Source organism: Odocoileus virginianus, chromosome 3, assembly GCF_023699985.2.
Source record: "Odocoileus virginianus isolate 20LAN1187 ecotype Illinois chromosome 3, Ovbor_1.2, whole genome shotgun sequence".
NCBI lineage: Eukaryota > Metazoa > Chordata > Mammalia > Artiodactyla > Cervidae > Odocoileus > Odocoileus virginianus.
This window is the reverse complement of record NC_069676.1, coordinates 4,227,499-4,252,469: the sequence shown is the minus strand read 5'-3', so window position 1 is coordinate 4,252,469 and position 24,971 is coordinate 4,227,499. Positions and strand designations below refer to the sequence as shown.

General features: G+C 53.2%; 2 protein-coding genes and 2 long non-coding RNA genes across 6 annotated transcripts in view; 1 reads left to right on the top strand and 3 right to left on the bottom strand.

Annotated features, from left to right (window-relative positions):
* LOC139033050 (uncharacterized) overlaps positions 1-3,156 on the bottom strand; it is a 34,236-nt gene extending 31,080 nt beyond the window's left edge. Inside the window, exon 1 of the long non-coding RNA XR_011485680.1 lies at positions 2,971-3,156. This is a non-coding gene — a long non-coding RNA (uncharacterized lncRNA). The remainder of the gene's footprint in view (positions 1-2,970) is intronic.
* Positions 3,157-4,926: 1,770 nt separating this feature from the next.
* GDF15 (growth differentiation factor 15) lies at positions 4,927-7,163 on the top strand. The gene is made up of 2 exons (XM_020884454.2): positions 4,927-5,219; positions 6,254-7,163. Exons 1-2 carry the CDS (start codon positions 4,937-4,939, stop codon positions 6,895-6,897), a joined length of 927 nt encoding a protein of 308 aa, XP_020740113.1. The 5' UTR covers positions 4,927-4,936; the 3' UTR covers positions 6,898-7,163.
* A 2,731-nt stretch (positions 7,164-9,894) lies between these two features.
* LRRC25 (leucine rich repeat containing 25) lies at positions 9,895-13,703 on the bottom strand. Of its 3 annotated transcripts, XM_020884457.2 has the most exons (4): positions 13,519-13,703; positions 12,220-13,004; positions 10,124-10,305; positions 9,895-10,022 (listed from the first exon to the last, which is right to left on the bottom strand). In XM_020884457.2, exons 2-3 carry the CDS (start codon positions 12,993-12,995, stop codon positions 10,167-10,169), a joined length of 915 nt encoding a protein of 304 aa, XP_020740116.2. In that variant the 5' UTR covers positions 12,996-13,004; positions 13,519-13,703; the 3' UTR covers positions 9,895-10,022; positions 10,124-10,166. The 3 variants fall into 3 exon arrangements, with proteins under 3 accessions (XP_020740116.2, XP_020740114.2, XP_020740115.2); XM_020884455.2 differs by having other exon boundaries at positions 9,895-10,305; XM_020884456.2 differs by having other exon boundaries at positions 9,895-10,305; positions 13,587-13,699.
* A 4,174-nt stretch (positions 13,704-17,877) lies between these two features.
* LOC139033049 (uncharacterized) lies at positions 17,878-23,214 on the bottom strand. The gene is made up of 2 exons (XR_011485675.1): positions 22,913-23,214; positions 17,878-21,758 (listed from the first exon to the last, which is right to left on the bottom strand). It is a non-coding gene; the product is annotated as an uncharacterized lncRNA (long non-coding RNA).
* Positions 23,215-24,971: the final 1,757 nt, after the last annotated feature.

The following is a 24,971-nucleotide window of genomic DNA, read 5'->3' as shown; positions in this document are numbered from 1 at the left end:
TGTGGTCTGGTACCCTGCATTTCTCAGCTATGGAATCTGAGACCCAGAGAGCTGAAAGCGCAGTAGCTGGTTGCTGCATCTTCAACCCCAGGCACTTAGTAGACCTTCAGTAAAAATTATTCTGGTTACCAGGAGGAGGCACAGCCAGTGTTGGAATCTCTCTGTCTAAAGATCAGACACACATTCAATATTCCTGCAAGTATTAACTAAGCACCTACTGTGTGCCAGGCACAGTGGCAATCAAGCAGACAGAAATCCCTGCTGTGACTCTGGTGGGGGAGGCAAATGATGGACAATCAGGTAAAATAGGGTTGTGTCTATTTTAGGAAGGTTGGAGGGACATGTAAGCAGCCATGCTTAGGTTCAGGGGAAGAGTGTAGCTGGTAGAGGAAGTAGCTTGTGCAAAGGCCCTGAGGTAGGATCCAGCTTGGGATGCTGGAGGAAATGGACACACAATAGACCCGTGAGTCTGCTGTGTGCTTGCGTCTCTCTGCCCAGGGAACTTCCGGCCCAGCATCCCCCTTGCCCGTGAGAAATGCCACTTTCCCTGGACCCTGCTTCCTCTGTCTGCAGTGTCAGCAACTCTACCAGGAGTGCTCTAGCACACGGACTGAAACTGCCCGCCCTGGCCAGGCACCCTAGGAACCATTTGTAGGAGTTATTTTTCGACAGGAGGGCCTGATAAGGAGCACGGAACTAATAAGCCACCGCCAACCGGAAGAGTTCAGGAAAGGTCAGAAGGAGACACCATGTGCCCGACCACCTCCCAGAGTCCTTCTCGCTGGCATCCATCTTGGCTGAGTGATGCGTGCGCCGCCAGGAAGGACTCTGAGTCAGAATGATTGGCTAAAGACAACCCGGAAACTAATCCCATCACCATAAATCCCGAGACTGCAGGCCACGTGGCAGAGCAGCTCTCCTGGGCTCCCTGACCCTCTTGATTTCCGCCCGGGTGCCCCTTCCCAATAAAATCTCTTGCTTTGTCAGCACATGTGTCTCCTCGAACAATTCATTTCCGAGTGTTAGACAAGAGCCCAGTTTCGGGCCCCAGAAGGGCTCTGCCTTCCCGCAACAGGAATCTGAGGGTCCCTTCAGCGCCAGGTGGGAGTCGCTCATCGCCCACCCAGAGGCTGCATCCAGGCCCTTGAGGCGCTGGATCTTCCAGACAGGCTACCTGTCACCCACTGGGATTCCTGTCCGCCCTGTGTCTGACCACAGCCATGATGCCAACCAAGAGTCTGAGTCCATGCTAGGCCCGCAGGTCAGAATGGCAGCATTTAAAGTGAGGAGATACTGGCCAGGGTCCACGCCTTGAAGCTTAATTCTTTTCCTTTTTTGGCTCAAGGCTTGTGGGATCTTAGTTCCCCAACCAGGGATCAAACCTGTGCCCCGGGCATTGGAAGGTGCAGAGTCCTAACCACTGGACCGCTAGAGAATTCCTGACATTTAATTCTAACAGATGCCAAGTAAACGTCCCAACAGACCCTGTCCCATGACTTAGTCCCTGTGAGAGCGCCCACAGCCCGGTCAGGGGTGACATGAACTGACATCTTTTACTGATGAGGAAGCTGAGGCTCAGTGGTTGTAACTGAGTTTCAGGAGCTCCCAGACCTCCAGGGGCTCCAGTCCAGCCTGAGCTGCTCCCCCGACTTGAAATCCGTTCCCCCTCCTCCCTCTCCTCACCCAAGCCTCCCCTTCAGCTGCCCAGAGACCCACAGAAGTGTCTGCCCCCGCAGTACACATGGGGCACAGACAGGAAAGAGAGAAACACCCCCAGACCCTGGCTCCCCGCTCCCCTGGGTGGGGCTCACCCAAGCTGTTCACAGGGGTGGGACCTGGGCCAGGGGCTTTTGGGTCCTGCACCTCTTTGAGGAAGCCCCAGAGAAAGCTGGTGGGGAATTGGCCTCTCTGCCCGCAAGGCCTGGCTGGAGGCCACAGGAGATCCATCTGGGCCTTGGGGGTACCTGGCGTGTTTCCAGGGCTCCCTCCACATTTCAGGTTTCTATCTTATCCTGAATCTCTCTCTAGGAAGAGCCCTGCCTCCTGGAGGTGACCCTGTGTCCTGTCCCCAAAGGAGAGACCAGCCCCTGCAGGCTTGGGGTGGCTTCTCCCCGACCCCAGGGAGACCCCTTGAGTGCCTTGTCTGAAAGCCTCGTGTCTGGGACCCCGGGGTGGGCAAGGGTCTGCCAGACATTGCTGGGGGCTGGATCCCCGGAGACACTAAACTTGATGCCCCAGAAAGCAAGTAAAGCATTGAAATATCAGCTTTCTGGCATGTCTTTTTGAGAAGCTTGCGTCCACCAAGGTCATCCTCAGCCTGGGGTCATTAGTGGGAAGGGGGGCCCCCACATCACCAGGGTTTCTATCTTGGTGTGTGACCTGAGAGTAGGTCTGCAGCAGCTGCTATGGGTGCCCTGGGTAAAAACTATACGAGGATTTCTATAACGATTGTCCTCTGTCCTACAACCAACACACTGCCTTGGTTCTGATGCACAGAGAGGCTGAGTAACTTGCCTATGGTCACACAGCAAGGCGGGGGTGGGGGGTGGGTGGTAGGTGCTGAGATTTGAATCCTGGCCATGCTGATCCCTGCGTTCGCTGAAGACTCAGCAGTAAAGAATCTGCCTGCAATGCAGGGGATGTGGGTTCAATCCCTAGGTAGGGAAGAGCCCCTGGAGGAGGAAATGGCAACCCACTCCAGTATTCCTGACTGGAAAATTCCATGGACAGAGGAGCCTGGCGGGCTACAGTCCATGGCGGGGCAAAGAGTTGGCCACGACTGAGCGACTAAGCATGCACACATGCAGAGTGATACCCAGTGTGTGCAAAATTCCCACTCACACACGACCCTGTGTGTGTGTGTGGGGGTGCTCTTACACCTTTTACCGATGAGGAAACTGAGGTTGAAATCCATTGTTGCACGTGTCACAGTCAGGGAGAAGAGGGAAGGGAACGTGAACCCAGACTCACCTCTCTGAAGCCAAGAGCCGTCCAGATTGTTGGATCAAGGATCAGGGCAAACTCTTCACAAGGCTTTTCAACTAGGAGGAAAACCAGTCACAAGTGGAGGAGTCTCAGAATCCCCTCACAAGCCTAGAAATGCCAGGTAACAGATGGCTCAGCCAAAGGCTGGATGAATCCAAGCCCATTGTGGAGTCCAACCTTTCAGCCCTAGACACACACCAGTCCCCCGAGGCTTTGTTCCTTTATCCATTAACAGGACTGCGTGTGAACTGTGCCCACAGGCTGGAGTCCAGTAAATGTTGGCTTCTCACCATTATTTACCTTGCAGTGATGCCATCCCAGACAGCGCCCCCTCTGCCCCCGCCATCCCTAGTCAAGCCTGGGCATGATGACCCTGGCTGAATAGCCCCTGCCGTGTTAAGCATTACTCAGCGTTCTGCCTTGCTTCCAGGGTTTGGCCTCTGCGGGGGGTGGGGTCGGGAGGAGGGTGTGGTGGGGAGGCTGTGGGGCATCCCTGTCTCTTCAGTCCTGCACCCTTTCCTGAGTACGCACTTACTCTATGTGCCAAGATGTGGGTGCAGAAGACCCAGCCTCCCAAACAGCCACAGTCAGGATGGTAGCGCATTTACTTGTGTGTTTATTAAGCCCAGCGCATTGCCAGGGGATCCTCTGAACCCCTGCATAGAGGCTGGGACTGAGCCTCAGGGGGTACCGGAGGCATAGCTGGGCTCACCCAGCAAGTGGGTGTGTTCCGGTGTGGGAGAAACTTGGACTCCATTCTTTCACGGGGATCCTTACTGTGCGACCCCTAATAAGTCCTTGAGCCCCTTCCCTGCACGTATCCTTTTCACACTTTACATACCCCCATGGTCTGCTTTGAACAGCTGCCCACCCTCTCTGAGCCCAGGAAGCTGGGAGCGGGCACAGGGAAGGATGCCTGGGGCCAGGAGTCCCAAGCAGTAGAACAAGGTCTGGGTGGCCCAGGAGGAAGGGTATTCCTAGAGTACCTGCTGCCCTTCCATTATCTAGTGGCTAGACTCGACACCAGCCCTCCCTGCCCTAAGCCTCACTACCCTAATTCCCTGCCATCTCCTCTTCAGGCCCAGCCAAAGGATCAGGGCCCAGATCCATTGTCCCTGTCCAAGCCTTCAAGAAGCTGCCAGTCTGGAGCAGACAGGGCCAAGTACACGCACTCCCAGTACTGTGGGATCAGGGCTGGGCTGGAGGAAGGGAGCATCCTGCTGAGCCTGGAAAAGTAATGTCAGAGAAGACTTCCTGGAGGAGGGGATTTTTGAGTAGGGTTTTGAGGAATGGATAGGAGTTCCCCAGCTGAGGATGAGTAACTGCAAAAACACCCAGTTTATCAAGCACCTGTTCTGTGCCTGGCCCTGTCCTTTACACCTTTTTTGACCTTCTCTCAAGGGAAAGTCTCAATCTTTATTTTCCAGGTGAAGGAATAGAGGTGGGATGGATAGGAATGATTTGCCCCAGTTTGCACCTTCTGGCTATTTCTGGCCCTTTTTTCCCTCTTTTTTTCTTGGTTTTTCACTATCTTCAGCCTTTGACCTGAGCAGAGAGGAGAGGGGGAATCTCATCAGAGAAGAAAGCCACCTCTTAAATCCCTGCTATGGGGTTTAGCACATAGTAAGTAATAAATCTTTTTTGAGAAAATTACTGTTCCTACCAGCCCAGGTGGGACGATGACCTCATTTCACAGTAGAGAATACTGAGGCTCAGAAGGCTCTTGAGGGGGGTTCCCCAGCATACCTAGGAGCACCCCCCCCCCCCCCCATCAAAAGCACCGTCTGCTGAAAAGCAGCGGAAGACCCCGCCCAGTTTTGGTCCTGCAGTGTTTACTTTGCACCCACGGCGGGCGGGACCAGGCAAGCGGGGGCGGACAAAGTCCGGGGACTATAAAGGCTGGTCCAGCAGCGACCGGTCAGTCCTAGTTTAGAACTTAACTAACATAGCCATGCCTGGTCAGCGACCGGCAGCGCCACATCGCTCTCCGATGCTGCTGATGCTGCTCATGTTCTCCTGGCTCCGGTCGGGAGGCGCCCTGTCTCTGACCCAGGAGCACCTCCAGACTTTGCAAGGACCCTCAAACGTGCACTCCAGCCCAGACATCTCCAGATTCCGGGAGTTGCGGAAACGCTACGAAGATCTGCTGACACGGCTTCGAGCGAACCAGACCTGGGAAGACCCGAACTCGGACCTCATCCCCCCTCCTCAAGTCCGGATAGTCACTCCAAAACGTGAGTAAAATCTCCGAGACCCCACCCTGGGCAGCTCCAGTCATCTAACTGGTGGTTCTTAGACCTACCGCCGAGCCTCAGTTTCCCCATCCCTGAACCAGGCAAGAAAGATGCCCCTTGGGGGAGCAAAAGACCGGATGTGCAGCGGGACCAGGCGAGGCTTAGCCAATCTGAGATGTTACAACACTTCCCGGGGTCGCAGATGGGGAAACTAAGGCCAGGGAATCCAGCGACTCCACTGAAGACTCAAAGAACCTAGGAGAACCCAGAGACAAGTTCGGGCGAGGGGGTGTGGTCTCTGCCCTTGGATATAAGGAAAGGGCTGTTTGTATGGGGGATTTCCCAGGGGAAAGATCCAGGTGTCCCGCGGAAGGAAGGGAAGCGGGGGGCACTGAGCGGTGCGCTGAGATGCGCTAAACCTCCTTGGGCTGGTTCCGAATCTGATGCAATCGCGCGCCAAGACTCTGCTAAAGGTGCATGTGACTGGTGTCTTAGGGAGTGGAGTATATTCACACTCTCCACCGAGCCTCCAGCAGGCGGAGCAGGCGCAAGATCTGGTCTGCTTTAGGAACTGGGAGGCGTCAAGTCAGAAGCCAGAGCTTTTATCCCACCTTAATGCCACTTGTTGCCATGGGACTCCCGCAGAAAGGAGGCAGAGACAGTGTTGAAATCGCAGACTCTCTAAAGATCAGATATACATTCATTCCCGCGGGTACTAAGCATCTACTGTGTGCCAGGCACAGTGGTGACCAAGGAGACAGGAGTCCCTGCTGTGATTCTAGTGGGGGAGGCAAATGATAGACAACCAAATGAAATCAATCGATGCCAATTTCAGTCAGGCTGGAGTGGTATGTAACCAGCCACGCTGAGATTCAGGGGAAGAATGTGGCCGGTGGACAAAGTAGCCTGTGCAAAGGCCCTGAGGTAGGATCCAGTTTGGGGTGTTGGAGGAAATGGCACAAACACCACCACCACCCCGCGCTCAGCACACGGTAGGCCCGTGAGTGACTAGCTTTCTTTCCTCTTTTCCATAGTGCGACTTGGGCCAGGTGGCCACCTGCACATGCGCATCCCCCGGGTCAACTTAACTGAGGGGCTCCCTGCAGCCTCCCGCCTGCATCGGGCCCTTCTCCGGCTGTCCCCGAAGGCGCAGAGCTCGTGGGACGTGACGCGGCCACTACGGCGACAGCTGAGACTCGGAGGCTCCCGGGGTCCCGCAATACGCCTGCAACTGTTAGCAAGCCCGGACCAGTTGCAGGAGGCATTGCCTTCTGCACCGCCCCAGCTTGAGCTGCACTGGCGGCCAAGCGCCACCAGGGGGCGCCGTCACGCGCATGCTCACACTCGGGACAGCTGCCCGCTCGGGGAGGGGCGCTGCTGTCATTTGCAGAGCCTGCGCGCGTCGCTTGAGGACCTGGGCTGGGCCGACTGGGTGCTGGCGCCGCGGGAGCTGGACGTGCGCATGTGCGTCGGCGCGTGCCCGAGCCACTTCCGGTCCGCTAACACGCACGCGCAGATGCAGGCGCGCTTGCATGGCCTGAACCCTGATGCTGCGCCGGCGCCCTGCTGCGTGCCTGCCAGCTACGAGCCGGTGGTGCTCATGCACCAAGACAGCGACGGCCGCGTGTCACTCACGCCCTTTGACGACCTCGTGGCCAAGGACTGTCACTGCGTGTGAGCGGCCCTGGTCCTTCATTTATGGCATGGACGCATTTGAAAGACTTCAGTTGTCCTTGCCTGTCTGGTGGGCTCCTGGAACCTGAAATAGCCTATTCATAACCGTTGCTGTCTGCCCCCTCCCACCCAAACCTATGTATTTATATTTCTATTTATTATTAATTTATTGGGGTCTTCTGCCTGGGGACTAGAGGGCTGGGGAGGGGTGGTCTGACAGGGTGTGTGTTTATGAAAAACCCTGGTAATAAACGTGAAGCTGTCTGATCAGCCCTCTGTGGTATCCAGGCTGGAGCCGGTGACCTTGGGAAGAGCCCACCCCCACCCCCAGCCCCGCTGGCCTCAGTTCCCCCAGGGGATCTGATATGGGATGATTGAAACAGCCCAGGGAATGGGTGGCAGGACGTTCTTTGGGGATGCCGGGAAAGGGGATGGTGCTCATGATGTCAATGGGCTTCCCTGGTGGCTTAGATGGTAAAGAATCTTTTTGCAATTCAGGATGGGGCAGGGTTCCATCCGTGGGTCAGGAAGATCCTCTGGAGAAGGGAATAGCTACCCACTCCAGTATTCTTTGTGGTGTGTGTGATTTTATTTGTTTTTAAAATTTTATTTATCTTTTAATTGAAGGATAATTGCTTTATAAAATTTTGTTGTTTTCTGTCAACACTCCCAACACTCCAGTATTCTTGCCTGCAGACAGGGACAGACGAGCCTGGTGGGCTATACATTTCGTGGGGTGGCAAAGCGTCAGACACGACTGAGCGGCTGACACTTTCTTTTCACTGTCAGGACATCCATGGGGCCCACGGGTATCCGGGGACATCCCTCTCACTGTTTCTGTGTTTCTCTACCTCCCTGTTCCTCTGCTTTTGTTTCTGAGACCCTTTTGGGTCTTAGTCTCCCTCCATGTCTTCTCATCTCTTGGCACTCCTGTCTCTGTAGGTATCTGGCCCTGTCTTGATCACCATCCTGCGGTCTCTCCCCCCATGGGGGTCACCTTTCCAAACATGGGCAGCCCAGAGTCACGTCCATCTGCCATCAGGTGCAGTGTGTGTGAATCTACCACCACCTAGAAGAGTCGCCTTCCTTCTGCTGTCTGTGGCACCTCCCTTCATGTTAATGGTGCCTCTATCCTTTCATGTAAAAAGAGCATGGAGGAACTTTCCTGGTGGTCCAATGATTAAGATTCCATGCTTTCACTGCAGGGGACATGGGTTCAACGCCTTGTCAGGGAGCTGAGCATGGCTCATGCCTCATGCCAGTGTCAAAAAAAATAAGAGAGAGTAAGGAGAGAAAATGTGTGAAGAACATTCATGCACGTCACATCTCCCAGGTTATACCCTTTTCTACTTGGGATCGTGAATAATTGCTGAGATGTGCCAAATCCAGCCCCCTCCTCGCTTGCCTGTTCACCCTGAGTACCTGGAATAGGGGTCTGGAGGAGACAGTTCCAGCTCCAGCAGTGAGTGCTGTGTCCCCTGTGAATCCCTCCACCCAGAGGCAGGCTGGAATGACTGTAGGTGCCCCTGACTGTATTCAGTGAGTACCCCCTTTGTGCCAGGCCTTGGCTGTGCCCCTGAGAAGATAAAGTGACAAGGTAGGCAAAACCACTCCATTCCAGCTCGGTCAAGTGCAGAAGACAGATGAGTACAAGATAGATGAGTAAAAGAAATGTCATAAGGAAGTGGCTGATTTGCAGCAAGGACTGTGCCAAGGAGTCAACCCAGGCAATGTGTTAGTGAACAGAGGGACATATGATTGGGGGCAGGAGTGGGGGCTTGAGCCATGTAGGACCGGGATGCAGGGGTGCAAGGAAGCTGAAGACCCTCATAGGTCACCTCTCCCACTTGGGGTCACTCCCAGGTGGTGTGATTCAATAAAACTCAATGTCAGGATGACCCAAAGGCAGCAGATGCTATGCTGAGTCTTTCCCCAAACACCAGCTGTTGCCTGGGCTGGACACCACTGCCCATGTGTCTTTTCACGCCTCCAAGCTGGTCTCCCTGCCCCCTGTGCCTTGTCCTTTCTTCTCCTCAGACACCTATGCATCCTTCAAAACCCACTCCAGATTCCCCTCTTACATACAGCCTTTTAAAAACACCTTCATTCATCTCTGTCTGGTGGTCCTGGCTCCATCTTTCCCTCTGGTCCAGGCTTGACCTCCCAGGACTGGGGATGTCTGTGTCCAGCTCTGTCGCCTGTAGTTTGAGGGCTTGACAGAAGCCAGGCTGGGGGCAGCTGATAGGAAACCCACCTGAGACATGAGCTTAAACTCTCAAAATACCCTGAGCTCTGGCAGTGATGAACTCTACCTGAGGAAGAACCAGGAATGGCTTCTTGGAGTGGCACTGGTGCTGCACCTAGACCCGGAAGGATGAGGTAAGGTATCTCAACATATTAGAGCTAAAACCACCTTAGAGACCAATTCTAATCACCCTGTTTTACACGTGGGGGACCTGAAGCCCAGAGAGTTCACGACGGGGTTAGGAATTGGACCTGTGTCTCCTGATGCCCAGGCCAGAGTTCTATGCCTGCATACAGATGCTTAAGCGTGAGAAGATGTGGAAGGGGATGGCATGCTGGGCCGTCAGATGGCATGGGTAAGTGGTGTGAGGAAATGAAAGCTTCAGGAGGGAAGTGAGCTTGATGGGAGAGGAGGCCCAGATTAGAAGGGCAGAGGAATGGGAGAGGGTGGTGAGTTGGACAGGGCTGGGTCCATGCAGGTCTCAACCACCAGGCTGAGAATCTGGAGGCACTGGGGAGCCATAGAGGGTATGTGAGCAGGGGAGGAGCATAGTCCTATTCTTGAGTTATAAAGACCCTTCTGAGGCTGGTGTGGGCTGCCTTGGGGCCCAAGACTGGATACCAGGCATCCGAGAAAGGGGCCTGAGAGGGACAGAGGGGAGGGACTGGGGCTTGGGAGCAATTGAGGAGTCTCAGAGTTCTTGTCTTGGAAGCTCAAGAAATCCCCGCTCTGAGGAGCCCACTCACCAGCAGCCTCGTCTGTCCTGTAGAATTTATTTGGGCAATGCTTGCACACTGACAGGGGATGCCAGCAGCGTTCACACATTGACTCTCCCGTCCCCATCCATGTTGGGGTCTCTCCTCCTCTTCTAGCAGCCAAGTGGCCTGGGGGGCAGAGTGGGCTAGGGATGGGGCTTCAGAGCCTCAAGGATGACCCTCCCCTGGTCCCAGTCCTCAGACAGGAGGACTGAAGAATGCCCCGTCACCTGGAAGGGGCCAGGCTGGAGTTTGAGATGGTGACGATGCTGCTCAGCGCCCGGGGAACACGTATTCCTCGTCATCCAAGGGGACCCGGCCCAGCGACTGAAGGTTGCAATAAACAGGCTGGGATTCGTGCTCGAGGCTCTCGTAGCTCATGTAGAAGTCGCTGCCCTCCGAAGGGGGAGACCTGTGGGGAAAAGACAGATGGGAGGTCAGGCAGGACTCAGGGAGCAGGCACATCAGCGTTTAGAGGCGAAGCAGATCATGGTGATTGAGTCCACCCCTAGTTACATATGAGGTGAGTGAGGCATCAAGCAGTGCTCTCCCAGCCTGGCCCAACTTCCGGTGAGGAAAGCAAGTGGGGACAGTGGTTCAGGGAAGAGTCTATGGATTCAGCATTGTAACGCTGCGGTCCGAGAGCATTGCAACGCTGCGGCCCGAGAGCATTGTAACGCTGCGGTCCGAGAGCATTGCAACGCTGTGGTCCAAGGACCTTGAGTCATGGCAGGTTTTTTTTTCTTTCTTCCTTAAAGCTGAGATAGTTGCCCATTTTTTACATTCAAATTTAGTTTTTGGTTTCCTCTTGAAAAACTGGAAGTTCTGGTCACACCAGGCACATGAACCTGCTGCCTGGAGCTGAATCAGTGCCCCTTCAGATGGGAAATTTCCCCCTCAGGTCTCCTGAAGCAACTGACTTTGGGCCTCGATACAAAAATAAATCCCTGAGCCTCAGTTTCCCCACCTATTGAATGGATCAGGGAAGAGGTAGCTTCTAGGAATATCTTGCTATGGTGGGCAAGACCCCAGAGAAGAAGTTTCCCACCTCCAGAACATCCTAACCCCACCCCTGGCTCCTCCTGGAACAAAGGCCCCACTGACTAAGTGGTGTCTATCAGTCATGTATACTTTAGTATAAATTACTCCAAATTACATAAATGGTTGTATGGGGATGGAAGTCAGGGTTTGTTCTAGTCTCTGATTCTGACCTTGAGCAAGTCATTCTCCTGCCTCCTAGAACCTCCATTTCTTTCTTTCTTTTTTTTTGGCTGTGCCACCTAGCTTGTGGAATCTTAGCTCCTGGACCAGGAATTGAACCTGCACCCTCAGCAGTGAAACCACAGAGTCCTAACCACTGGGCTGCCAAGGAGTGTCCAGAAACTCTATTTCTGCAACTGTGAAGTGTAGGATGAGATTGACACATTCTATTGTAAACCGTATTTTTAGAGGAGCCTGGCCCTGAGATCTTGGGGACAGCAAGGCAGAGGTGGGCATCAGAACATACACTGCCTTAGGAAGTCTGGTGCCTTCTATTCCCTACCGCAGACCACTTCTGCTTTTGAGCCGTATTTGTATCTGCTTTGCATATTCTCTCATTTCTCATCAATAACTTCCCACAGGCCTCCCCATCTTTTGGATTCTGCTGCCCAACGCAATCGTGACCCTCTTCCTTTCCTGCTTGGATCCTCCCAGCCCCCTCCAACCTCAGCCCTGAAGTCTTGCCTTCTCAAAACACATTCACAGCGGTCTCTGTTCTCTCCCACCTCCAGGTTTGTTTCTCCTTGCGCCTGCCCCCCAGAAATCCCCTCTCTCATCCAACCTGGAAACAGACCCATCTATCTAAGCTTAGCCCATTTGGGAGGCAGGGCTTTGTGGGGATAGAGAGACATAGACGGCTTTCTTGGCATCTCCCGTGTGTCAGGGGGAGATGAGGATGTGGTCCCATTTTACAGAGATAGAAACAGAGGTTCAAAGGCAGCCTGGGGTCACACAAGATCTAAGCCCAGGCCGCTGACTGCGACCACAGAGCCCACTCCACCTTGAACACCTGCCTCCTCCCTCCGCAACCTTGTCAGCCAGAAACTGGGTGTGCAGGTCATGCAGGGGGATGCATGTCTTCTATCCAGGAACTCATTTAGTTCTTACGCCAGCTCTGGGAGGCGGAGGGCTGTTATTAACCCCATTTTATCTGGGAAGAAACTGAGGCCCAGAGAGGGGAAACTACTTGCCCAAGATCACACAGCCTATAAGAGGCAGAGCCAGGAGTTGGACCCTGGCCATCCGGCTCCAGAGACTCACAGACACACGTGTGTGGGTCACTCACCTGTGTTCATCCCACTGGTGTCTGGCAGCCGGTGGGCCCACGAACATGTTCTCGTAGTCAGAAGTGAAAGATCCGGGCGGGGTGTTGGCTGGGGGCTTAGGCCTGCGGGCTTGGCTACTGTACCTCGGCTGCCAGCCCGAGCCAGACCTGGAGCCATCCTGAGCAGCCCACGTTTTGCTCAGGTTCTGGCCCATCCGACGTCTACAGAGTCTCCAGGCCAGCACCGGGCCAGCAACGGCAAGCACAAGGAGCAGGCCTCCACTGGCCGCCAGTGCTCCGATGGTTGCCTTGGTCAGGCCAGAGGGACAGCTCACTTCCAAGAAGACAGAGAGGTTGTGCCAGGCACCGGTGGGCACATCCAGGCACTCCGGAGGCTCTGGGCCAGAGCAGTTGCCCTGCCAGTCCTTGTGCCAGTCTACCAGGGCACAGCTGCAGTCAGCCAGCAGGGTGAGGTCACAGCGTTTGGCCAGCGCCCTGTCCACGAAGTCCAAGGAGTTGTTGGTCACAATCAGTAACTGCAGCTGCGGCAGGTCACTGAAGAAGGACCACGGGAGCCGCTGAAGGCCGGTTGCAGACAGATCGAGGAACTGCACGAATCTGGCCTGCAGAGACTGGTTCTGAGGTAGCTGGCTCAGGATGCGACCGCTGAAGTTGAGGCATCTGTCATGGTATTCCTCGGCCCAGCTCACGTTCCCCGGGAACACGCTGCATGTCTGGCTGCCTGCCTGGGGCAGCAGCAACGGCAACAACAGCGCCCACAGCAGGGCGTCCCCCATTCAGGCAACCTAGGCAGAGACACCGGAATCCAAGCCCCAGCCTCAGCTTGTGGTCACCCTCCCCCTTGCCACTTGTATATATATATATGTGTTTTTATAGCTCAGGCCACTTCTGAAGTGTTAAAACGGCAGCCTTTCGCTGGCTGCTCCTCTTTGATTGGCTCTGGCCTCAGTCTCCCCTTCTGGGGAACGGGCACCTAACCCTGATGCCTCAGGGGCTTGAAAGGCAAAGAGGAGACTTGGCCCAGTCAGCCCCTTCCCTTTCTCTCAGATGTGCCCCTTCGGGCTAGGTTGCCCAATTTCCCCAAATATTTTGGGAGAGCTAGCTGGCCAAGACAGGCCTATATGCAAATGAGCTGTTGCCCCGGAAACGACCCCGCCCCTCTGCCTTTCTTCTCGAACTGCAGGGGGCTGGGAGTCTGGGTCTGAGAGTCTTGGGTTGGGGTGCTGACGAGTAACCCCCACCCCCACCCCGCCCCGGCTCTGGTTTGCACAGACCCAAGTTCCAATGCCTCCTTCCCACCTTTCTGGTCCTACTGCCCGCCCTTGGCCTCTGTCGTGCTAGAAGTTGCCGGCGGCGTGGTGGCTCACCCGGACGTGGGGGTCAGAGGGTCCGAGCCTCCCCGGATTCCGATCCACTGTGATGCCTGGCGCTCCTCTCGCTCTGCACCCAGCTCTGCTCACGGGGAAGAGGAACTGGTGCCGAGTGAAGTGCAGAGGGGAAGAATAAAGACGACCCAGAGACCCGCCCCCGCCCCGTGGAAGGCCTCAAGAATCGGGATTCTCACGGGAGGGGCAGGGGCGGGCGGCCTGCTTCCTTCTTGCTGAGACTCAATGACTATATGTCCCCCAGTGACACCCCAACTAACTGCTACCTCATCAACTCACTCTCACTTCCCAGTCTCAGCTCAGTTGACTCCCAACCCATGCATTCATTTATTCATTCAACAAACATTATCCACGCTGAGCCCCCGAAGAGGCTCCACCCCCGGTCGGTTTCTCTAGGAGCATCCAGTCTTGGAAAAAGATAAAGCTGGACACAGACACCCCCAGTCTGACGGAGTCAGGTCAAGGTCGGGGTGAGGGACAGGGTACTGGAAGATTTCCTGGAGAAGGAGGCATTACAGGTGGGGTTTCAACACATGAATAGGAGTTTGCCAAGGATTCCTAAAACCTGCCTTTGATTTTGCAAGCTCTTAGCCTCTCCCACAGACTCAGAACTCTCCTTGTGTATGAAGATGCTGGGGCGGGGGGCATTGAGAGGAGGGCTCGCTGGGGAAGAGGACTTTTGTCTGGGGCTTGGAGGACGAGTAGCAGCAGCAGGCAGAAATGAACGGCCACAGACGGCAGCGAGAAGGCACAGCAGGGAGCACAGGTCCAGTCTCCGGAGAGGCCATGCGGCCTGGGAGAGAGTGGTTAAGGGGGACAGCCTCGTTAGGAGTGCAGTGGCTGGAGGGCCGAGGGTAAGTGTAGGAGCTGGCTGCGGGTGGGGGCCAGGCAGCGAAGGCCTCCAATGCCAGGCTGAGGAGTGGGGCTTTATTCCCAGGGCCAAGGCAGGTGTGTGAGCAGCGGAGGGGCACTGTGTGAAAAGATTCTTCTGCAGTGAGCCTGGGCTCTGGAGGTGGGGAACCCTTCCAGGAGCCTGGAGTCTCAGGAGAGGGTGGCCTGAGTCAGACCCCAGGAATAGTGACACAAGAGAGGCTGAGGGGACTGCCCTGGCGGTCCAGTGGTTAAAACTCGGGACAATGCAGGGGCACAGGTTCAATCTCTAGTCATGCCACATTGCTGTTCAGTCGCTAAATCACGTCCGACTCTTTGTGACCCCGTGGACACACCTGTCCTTCACCATCTCCCGGAGTTTGCTCAAACTCCTGTCCATTGACTTGATGATGCCATCCAACCATCTCGTCTTCTGTGGTATGGAATAAAAACAAAACAAAAGAGGGCTTGAGGAGGGAATGGGCACAGCTGGGCTGGCAGAGGGTCTCTGCCTCACTGGGGTCCTGGCTTTAGGCAGGCCAGGTTCAAATCCTTTCCAGCCCCTGGCTCATGGCTTGACCTTCACTGTTCTTTATCTTAGTTTCCACATATGTAAAGTGGAATAAATGTCAAGAGTCTTCTCCTGGACTCTGGGGGGCTGGAGTCTACTCCCCTATGCTTTCCTTTCTCCTCAGACTCTTCCCCTTTCTATCTTCAAACTCAGAGGAGTTTTGCATATTTATCAGATGTGCAAAAATTCAAAAGTGCGATGACACCCTGTGCTGGCCAGGATGTGGGGAAACGAGCAAGCCCACACGTTGCTGGGGGAGCATCAGTAGCACAGAGCAGTGGGAGGCATCCTGTCATGGGAATTATGAATGCCCGGGCCCCAGAGCCAGCATCCCACTCCTGGGACTCCGGAATAGTTGCCTGTTACAAAACGACAGGACCAGGAACTGATGGGTGGATAAACTAAATGTGGTCCATCCATACAGTGAATGTTATTTGGCCAGAAAAAGGGATGGAGCTGGGGCTTCCCTGGTGGTTCAGAGGTAAAGAATCCACCTGCCAATTCAGGAAACACGGGTTCAGTCCCCGGTCCAGGAATATCCCACCTGCCGTGAAGCAGCTAACCCCACGCACCACAGCTATTGAGCCTGCGCACTAGAGCCTGGGGGGGCCGCGACTACGGAAGCCCGAGCGTCCTAGAGGCCACGCTCTGCAACGCGGGCAGCCACAGCAGTGAGAAGCCTGTGCACGCAGTGAAGAGTAGCCCCGCTCACCACAACCAGAGGAAGCCCGCACGCGGCAACAGAGACCCACACAGCCAGAAATAAGCAAATACATTTTTAAAAAGGAATGAAGCTCTGGGACTTCCCTGGTGGTCCAGCGGCTAAGACGCAGTGCTCCCAATGAAGAGGGCTTTGGTTCAAATCCTGGTTGAGGAACTAGATCCCCCATGCCACAACCAAGAGTTCACGTACCTCGAAGAGAAGACCCTGACTGCCTCGGCTGAAGATGCCACTTACCGCAACTAAGACCCAGCAAAGCCAAATGAATAAACTTTTAAAAAAGGAGTGATGCTCTAAATCACAGCAGGAGCTTCTATGACCCACCTCCCAGAGTAATGGAAATAAAAGCAAAAGTAAGCAAATGGGACCTAATTAAACTTAAACTTTTGCACAATGAAGGAAACTATAAGCAAGGTGAAAAGACAGTCTTCAGAATGGGAGAAAATATTAGCAAACAAAGCAACTGACAAAGAATCTCAAAACTATAGAAGCAGCTCATGCAGCTCAATTCCAGAAAACGAAATGACCCGATCAAAAAATGGGCCAAAGAACTAAACAGACATTTCTCCAAAGAAGACATACAGATGGCTAACAAATACATGAAAAGATGCTCAACATGACTATCAGATAAATACAAATTAAAACCACAATGAGATACCATCTCACACTGGTCAGAATGGCTGCTATCAAAAAGTCTACAAACAATAAATGCTGGAGACGGTGTGGAGAAAAGGGAATCCTCTTACACTGTTGGTGGGAATGCAAATTAGTACAGCCGCTATGGAGAACCGTGTGGAGATTCCTTAAAAAACTGGAAATAGAACTGCCGTACAACCCAGCAATCCCACTCCTGGGCATACACACCAAGGAAACCAGATCTGAAAGAGACACGTGCACCCCAATGTTCATCGCAGTGCTGTTTATAATAGCCAGGACATGGAAGCAACCTAGATGCCCATCAGCAGACGAATGGATGAGGAAGCTGTGGTACATATACATCATGGAATATTACTCAGCCATTAAAAAGAATTCATTTGAATCAGTTCTAATGAGATGGAAGAAACTGGAGCCCATTATACAGAGTGAAGTAAGCCAGAAAGATAAAGACCAATTCAGTATACTAACGCATATATATGGAATTTAGAAAAATGGTAACAATGACCCTATATGTGAGACAGCAAAAGAGATACAGATGTACAGAACAGACTTTTGGACTCTGTGGGAGAGGGTGAGGGTGGGATGATTTGAGAGAATAGCATTGAAACATGTATATTACCATATGTGAAATAGATCTCCAGCCCAGGTTGGATGCATGAGACAGGGTGCTCAGGGCTGGTGCACTGGGATGACCCTGAGGGATGGGACGGGGAGGGAGGTGGAGGGGGGTTCAGGATGGGGGACACGTGTACACCTGTGGCGGATTCATGTCAATGTATGGCAAAACCAATTCAATATTGTAAAGTAATTAGCCTCCAATTAAAATCAATCAATCAATTTTCTTAAAAAGGAGTGATGCTCTCACATACACTACATCGTGGATGAACCTCAAAAACATTGTGCTGGATGAATGAAGCCACACACAAAAGACCACACAGTGTGTGATTTCATTGATAGGATATGTCTGGAACAGTCAGATCCACAGAGACAAATAGCAGACTTGTGGTTGTCAGGGGCTGGGGAGGGAGATGGAGAGTGACTGCTAGTGTGTGGGGGGTTTCCTTTGGGGGTAATAAAAATGTTTTGGAACTAGACAGGGGGGATGGTTGCACAACACTGTGAATAAAATAAAAATCACTGTATTGCTCACCTTAAAGTGGCTACAATTATAAATTTTATGTTAAGTGTACTTTGCACAATAAAAAACAAAAAGGCACCTGAAACTTATTTGACATTGTAAATCAACTACACTTCAATACAAATTTTTTTTAAAGGCAAAAAGCATAGCATAGCTACAGGGTGATTCACTGCAGTACTCTTTATTTAAAAAAAAAAAAATCAGAAGCAACCTAAGGAGTTGGTTAGATCAGTAACAGTTATTTACCCTGGGAGATGCCACAGAGTCATGAAAATGAAGTTATAGATCTCTGAAACAATAAGGAGAGACTCGTTCATTTACTTCATAAGCCTTTATTGAGCTCCTACTGTGTGCCAGGCACTGGTCTAAGAGCTGCAGATACAGCCATGAACAAAACAGACAATTTCCAGTCCCTGTGGAGCTCTTGTAGCATCAGGGAGACTGGCAACATGCAAAATCTATGAAGAAAATATGTAACAGGTGGCAGAGAAAATAAAGTTGGGAAGCAAGCAGGGAAGGTGACAACATTTTAATCCGATGATCAAAGGAGACTTTATTGCAAAGAATAAAGGGGCTTGTTTAAGTAAAGGGATGGGGGAGGGCATCTGGGGGATAGCATAGCCCATGCAAAGGCCCTGGGGTGAGAGTGGATCTGGGTGAGAGCAAATGCCTCTCAGTGAGTGTGTTAATTGGAACAAATAAATAAAAAATTTTAAAGCAGCTTCCTAAAAGACTTTTGATGAAACAGGAAAAACAAATACCCTGGGGTTACCTCTTAGTGGCAGATGGATGGGAGGAACAAGCTCCCCGTGTGTGTTTTTACATTTTTTTCCCTTAGAATCTTATCATATCATGTGAATACAAATCACAGGCAGCACGTTCAGTCCAGATGTTGGGATCAGCCAACAGGCACAGACAAGCACCCAGGCTTTCAGGAGGAGAGGAACAGAGGGGCGCCAGTCAGCTGCGGCTCTGGGTGGATTCCAATGCTGAGGCCCCTTAGAATAGGAGGAAATGAGGAAATGAAGGAAATGAGGAAACAGGGTTCAAGGCACTCAGGCTTGGAGTGGGGGTTGGGGAAGGACAAGAGGCTTGGGGCCTGAGAGAGTGGGTGCTAGAGATGGGTCTGGGGGGGAGCTGGGGACTGGACCTTCCTGCTGCAGCCCCCCACAGGCCATGGGTAGACTGTGGGAAGAGGGGCGATTCTGGGATCTGCGGCCCCCACCCTGGCCGAGAGGAACCAGAAACTTCCAGAAGACACATCTTCATACTCCCCTTCTTGATCATCTGAGTCCCAGGCAGGCTAGCCTGTCAGTACAGAGACCTCGGAGAGCCTCCAAGACTTCTAGAGACCTTCTGAGACCACCATGTGTGCATGCTCCATCGCTTAGTCTGCCTGACTGCAATCCCACGGACTGTAGCCCACCGGGCTCCTCTGTCCATGGGATTTCCCAGGCAAGAATACTGGAGTGGGTTGTTATTTCCTCCGCCAGGGCATCTTCCCTACCCAGGGATCAAACCAGAGTCTCCTGCAGTTCCTGCGTTGGCAGGTGGATTCTTTACCACTGAGCCGCCTGGGAAGCCCCTCGGAAACTCCCAGATACCCACCAAAATTCAGATATCCCAAAGACCCCAGAGATAGCTAGAAAGATTCAGAGGTCTCCCCCAAAGACAAAGACAGAGACGCAGGAGGCTGTCTGGGGTAACCCAGCCTTGGGGCCACCTACTCGTGGCGCCTCGATTTGGTCCCATGCCCCGGACACCCTCTGATCTCCCTGCACCCGCCCCGTGCTGGTGTGGCCTCGGTGTGCTCCCAGAGGCTCCTCGCCTGGAGAGCCAGAGTGGCCAAGGGCTTCCCCTGCCCCGCATCCAGCTCCAGCCCCGTCCCAGGGCGCTCACTCTTATGCAGAACCAGCCCCTCTCCACCTTGAGCCTCCCCAGGGCAAGGCCTCCACATATCCGGCCCCAGCCCCTTCCTGCCACCTCCTTTCCTCCCGTGACAGCCTTTGTAGCTAAGCTTTTAAAATTTTATTTATTCATTCATTTTTGGCTGCTCGGGCTCTTGGTTGCTGCATGGGGCCGCCTCTCTAGTTGGGGTGCTTGGCCTTCTCATCGCGGTGTCTGCTATTGCTGTGGAGCATGCGCGTTAGGACTCGGGCTTCAGGAGTTGCAGCGCATAGGCTTAGTTGCCCCTCCGGACGTGGAGGCTTCCTGGAGCAGGGATCAAACCCGTCTTCTGCGGTGGCAGGCGGATTCTTAACCAGGAAGTCCCCTGTGACAGCCTTTGAACCACCAACCCCCCATCCCCTGGCCTTGGTCTGGCTACTTTCAGAGCCCAGTCTCACCCCGGGGTGGGTTGAGGGCAGGGTGCTAGGCAGCCGGAGTGCAGCGGAAGCTGTTTACAGGCCCTAGGGATCTTGAGGTATCAGAGGGGCTACGGGGCTGGCAGGTCGGGACCAGAGGCAGGTACAAAGCCTGAGTGCTGGGCTAAGATGGCCAAGCCAACTTAGGGACAAACCTGGAGGGTGAGCAAGCTCGGGCAGCTGCGGATCTCTGTGCTTTAATTCAGCAAACAGTGACAGGTTCGTTCAGCCACTTCCTTGCTGTGTGTTCTGGGGCCAGTAACTTAAACTGTCTGTGCCTCTGTTTCCTCCTTTGGAAAACAAGTATAGGGAAGCGCTTGGAGACAGAGGTGGACGTGAGCATGTGACGGGTACCGGGGACGTGTGTGACGCATCCTCCAGCTGAGGGTCCCCAGGGTGGGGGAGAGGTAAACGGGCCATCAGGCACAAAAATCGAATTCAGGAAGCCAAGCTTGATTTTCAAGGAACTGGAAAGACCTTGTTTGAGGCCACACGGCTTCGCTGGGGATAGTAAAAATTTAGAAGTCACAGAACGCCTTTGGGAGAGGGGTGGGCAAACAAAACGTGGCATCAGGGCAGCTGCGGTCAGCAACCGTGCTCCACCTGCCAGAGGGGCATTTCTTTGCTGAGGTTGCTCTGGTAACAGGCCGCCACGCCATTGGCCCAGATTGCTCTCCTGGGAGCAACCCTGACCACAGACCGCAGGAGAGTTGATTAGAAACGCCTCAGCCCCCTCTTTCCTTGGGTAGGAAGTCTCCGAGGCACGTGCTCTGCGCGGGCTCCGCGAAGGCCTCCTGGGAACGCGGCCTGTGGAGCCTGCTCATTGGCGCCCCCTGCAGGCCACCATCTCTCTTCTCACCTGGACCAGGACTTCGTTCCAAATAATTCCAGTTTAATTCCGATCTTTGGCCTACTCCTCAGTCAGTCAGTTCAGTCGCTCAGTCGTGTCCGACTCTTTGCGACCCCATGAACCGCAGCACGCCAGGCCTCCCTGTCCATCACCAACTCCCGGAGTTTACTCAAACCCATGTCCATCGAATCAGTGATGCCATCCACCCATCTCATCCTCTGTCGTCCCCTTCTCCTCCTGCCCTCAATCCCTCCCAGCATCAGGGTCTTTTCTAATGAGGAAAAGCATGAGGTGGCCAAAGTATTGGAGTTTCAGCTTCAGCATCAGTCCTTCCAATGAACACCCAGGACTGATCTCCTTTAGGATGGACTGGTTGGCTCTCCTTGCAGTCCAAGGGACTCTCAAGAGTCTTCTCCAACACCACAGTTCAAAAGCACCAATTTTTCGGCGCTCAGCTTTCTTCACAGTCCAACTCTCACATCCATAGATGACCACTGGAAAAACCATAGCCTTGACCAGACGGACCTTTGTTGGCAAAGTAATGTCTCTGCTTTTTAATATGCTATCTATGTTGGTCATAACTTTCCTTCCAAAGAGTAAGCGTCTTTTAATTTCATGGCTGCAGTCACCATCTGCAGTGATTTTGAAGCTCAAAAAATAAAGTCTGACACTGTTTCCACTGTCTTCCCATCTATTTCCCATGAAGTGATGGGACCGGATGCCAAGATCTTAGTTTTCTGAATGTTGAGCTTTAAGCCAACTCTTTCACTCTTCTCTTTCACTTTCATCAAGAGGCTTTTTAGTTCATCTTCACTCTCTGCCATAATGTAGTGTCATCTGCACATCTGAGGTTATTGATATTTCTAAGGGACCCCAAATTAAGATAGGTGGACGACTGGGACTTCCCCGCTGGTCCAGTAGCTAAGGCTTCTTGCTCCCGATGCAGGAGGTCCAAGGTTCAATCCGTGGTCAGGGAACCATGTGCTGCAACAAAGACCCAACTGCAGTCAAACACTTAAAAATTGAAAAAAGAAAAAATAGGTGGAGGACTATAAAGGAATACTATAAGCAGTCCTATTTTTAAAACATTCTAAGAATTATAAATTGCAGCAGCCAGGCACTGTCTATTTAAGTATCATTAAGTGATGTCATCTTCACATGATCTCCTTGAGGCAGGAAGCATCATTATCCTCCCCCCTCCCCATTTGACGGATGGGGAAACTGAGCCACAGTGTATTTGAGTAGCTTGTCCAAAGCTCTACAGCAACTGAAGAGTCAGCCCCCAAGTCGTGTGGTTGAGCATTAGTCTGCACTGTGCTCAGATGAGTTCATTTGTCTGGATCTACCTGGAAGAGTGTGCAGAGCCACTGTATGCACAGGATGGTCATCTGTTGCTCCTGGATGTGTGGGTTTAGACTTGACTTCGTGGTAGTGACTGCCTGCGGCGGGTGGGGTGGGGGGGAGGGGGCTAAGAAGGTTATTTAGTTTTATCTGTTTCTTAGAGTTGGGTAAGATTTCTTTGTTCCTTCCAAAAATATTACTGAGCGTCCACTGGATGCAGCAAAACTTCCACCCTTGGAAAGCTGACATTGGGGGTGGGTGGGGAATGGGTAGGGAGACGCGATGAAACGTCAATTAGTAAATTTCAAAGAGATTAGGAGATAATAGTCCTGGAGAGGAAAAGTTAAGCAGAATTTGAGAGATTCAGAGAGCAAGACAGGGAGGTTTGCAGTTTTAAAGAGAGTTAATCAAAGTCCTCTCGAGAAAAAAAAAACAAAAGATGTGCAGCTAAGAGCTCAAAATGGGAACGTTTTTTTGAAGGGATGGGAGTACTGAGTGATTTTTTCTTCATTTGTACCATGAACTAATTTGGCACATAAATATATCTTTGGAAACCTACTTGGGTGCATGGGCAAGATCAAGAGAGGTGGACTAGGTTACAAGCCTGAAAAAATCAGAGAGGCCTTTGATTAACTCAAAGGGGCGCCAAGGGCGGAGTCTGCCCAGGTCCCCCACAATCGAACTTGCGAGTCTCTGCTGCCCCCGTGTGGCTATGCTCGGGATTGCAACCTGGGTGGTCTTGACAGAGGCAAAAAATTGGTCCCGCCCACTTTTTTTTTTTCCTTTTAAAAACTTACTTATTTTTGGCTTTGCTGGGTCTTGCTTGCTGCACCAGGTCTTTCTCTAGTTGCTGGGCGCAGGAGTGGCTCCTCCTTGTGGTGCACCGGCTTCTCTTGTTGCAGAGCACAGGCTCAGGCACACGGGCTTCAGTAGTAACAGCATGTGGACCCTGGGGGAGGGGGGCTTCAGTAATTACAGCACAGAGGCTTATTAAGCTGTGGCTCCTGGGCTCTAGAGTGTTATGGCCCACGGGCTTTAGTTGCTTGAAACATGCAGAATCTTCCCAGATCAGGGACCTCCAGTGTCCCCTGCATGGGCCGGCGGGCTCTTATCCACTGTACCACAGGGAAGTCCTAGCCCCACCCATTCTGACCCCCAGACTCCACCTCGACCAAAACGGGAAGGTGGGGCGAGGTCAAGATGGTCTGGGGCGCCCTCAGGTGACGATCTATGTTGCCCCCCACTCTCAGCAGAGGGGACACTGGCAATTTTTAACTCATTGGTTCAGCAACAGGTATTTATCAAACATTTCCTGCATGCCAAGACTTGTTCTAAGTGCTAGGGACACAGCACTGAACAAGATCATCGAATTCTCTGCCCTCCTAGAATTCATGGGTTACTGGGGACGTGGGCAATCAATGTGCAAAACCATGATTTGCAGGAAATCCAACACGGCAATGTGCCCCCAGATAGTTGGAGGGCCTCTCTGAGGCCGGAAGGACAAGGGGAGGCTGGCTAGGGGAGGGTCTGGGCAGGGTGTGTGGTGGGGGGTGACAAACCCCACTGAGGCTTTGGGTGGGAAAATGAGCTGCGTTCCCGCAACAGTAGTATGAACAGAAGTGACCAGTTTCTGGTGCTTAGCAAGCATCTACTCCTCAGTGCTGTTATTTTCTGCTGAAAGCAGAGAAAAGTGAAGTGAAAATGAAAGTCGCTCAGTCGTGTCTGGCTCTTTGCGACCCCATGGACTGTACAGTCCTTGGAATTCTTCAGGCCAGAGTACTGGAGTTCCCTTCTCCAGGGGATCTTCCCAACCCAGGGATTGAACCCAGGTCTCCACATTGCAGGCGGATTCTCTACCAGCTGAGCCACCAGGGAAGCCCCTCAAAAGGGAAGAAAAGCCCCTCTAGTGTATCAGCCCCACGCTTCGAAGAGCTCCCCTGTGCACCGAACCTGAGTCTTCAGCAGGGTCCTTCCAGTCTAGAGCCCAGCACTCCCAGCATTCCCCCTGTACTGCCGGGGAATCTTGGGGCTTTAGGTTGCCATGGAAACACCTCCACGACAGGAAAAGAGGGGGAGCTCCAAAGAGAGGTGACGGAGGAGTGTTGCTGGGGACGCCAAAGTGGGACCCAGCGCCTCCACTCTCTACTGTGCGTCCCGGGCAGGCTGCTTCCTGGCCCTGAGCTTCCGTTTCACCTGCAGAACTTTCTCTGCATCTGCTGTAGGTCTCTCCCTCCCCCATTCCTCCCTTCCTTGCTCTTGAGATTTCCACAAAATGCCTCCAATTTCCCAGAGTATTCTAGATCCAGACGGGGACCTGAGGGCGCTCCAGTGAGCGAGCTGCTGCCTCGGGGCGTCCCATGTATTTCCCTCCAAGCTTTTCTGAGCCTCAGTTTTCCCATTCTGTAACATGGGGAGGAAAAACACAAGGCTGCCTCTCTCATGAGGCTGCTGGGAGGACTTACAGGATTGTCAGAGCTGGGTGCACCAATTCCTACTGATTAGTCTGACTCTGGCAAGTGCAGGGCAGAGAGGCGGGGTCTTGATTTGCGGGTTTCGGAGCCAAGGAAAGTGCTGGGAGCAGGGCAGTATGTGTACAGCCTCAGATAAAGCCTTGTGGAAGATGAACAGAGTGTGGCGGGGGAGGGGCGACCTGTAGGTTAAACTGAGGCGCCTCCGCCCAGTCCCTCAGTGTCCCTCTTCTCGCCTGGAGTTTCTCCAGACACCGAGAGCCTGGGGGCTGAGCTTCTACCGGCTCCAGCTGGCCCGACACCGCCAGGGTTTCCAGCCCCCAGCTGGAGACCCTCCATCCGGGGAGTTCCGCCTCCAGGTGATCGATTTGGGCTATAACCCGAGACT

Bases quoted from the DNA above. Each gene is read 5' to 3' on its own strand.
- GDF15 (XM_020884454.2), top strand. From the start codon at position 4,937: ATGCCTGGTCAGCGACCGGCAGCGCCACATCGCTCTCCGATGCTGCTG. The intron at 5,220-6,253 runs GTGAGTAAAATC...TCTTTTCCATAG, and splicing joins CCGGATAGTCACTCCAAAAC to TGCGACTTGGGCCAGGTGGC.
- LRRC25 (XM_020884455.2), bottom strand. From the start codon at position 12,995: ATGGGGGACGCCCTGCTGTGGGCGCTGTTGTTGCCGTTGCTGCTGCCC. The intron at 10,306-12,219 runs GTGAGTGACCCA...TTTTCCCCACAG, and splicing joins CACCAGTGGGATGAACACAG to GTCTCCCCCTTCGGAGGGCA.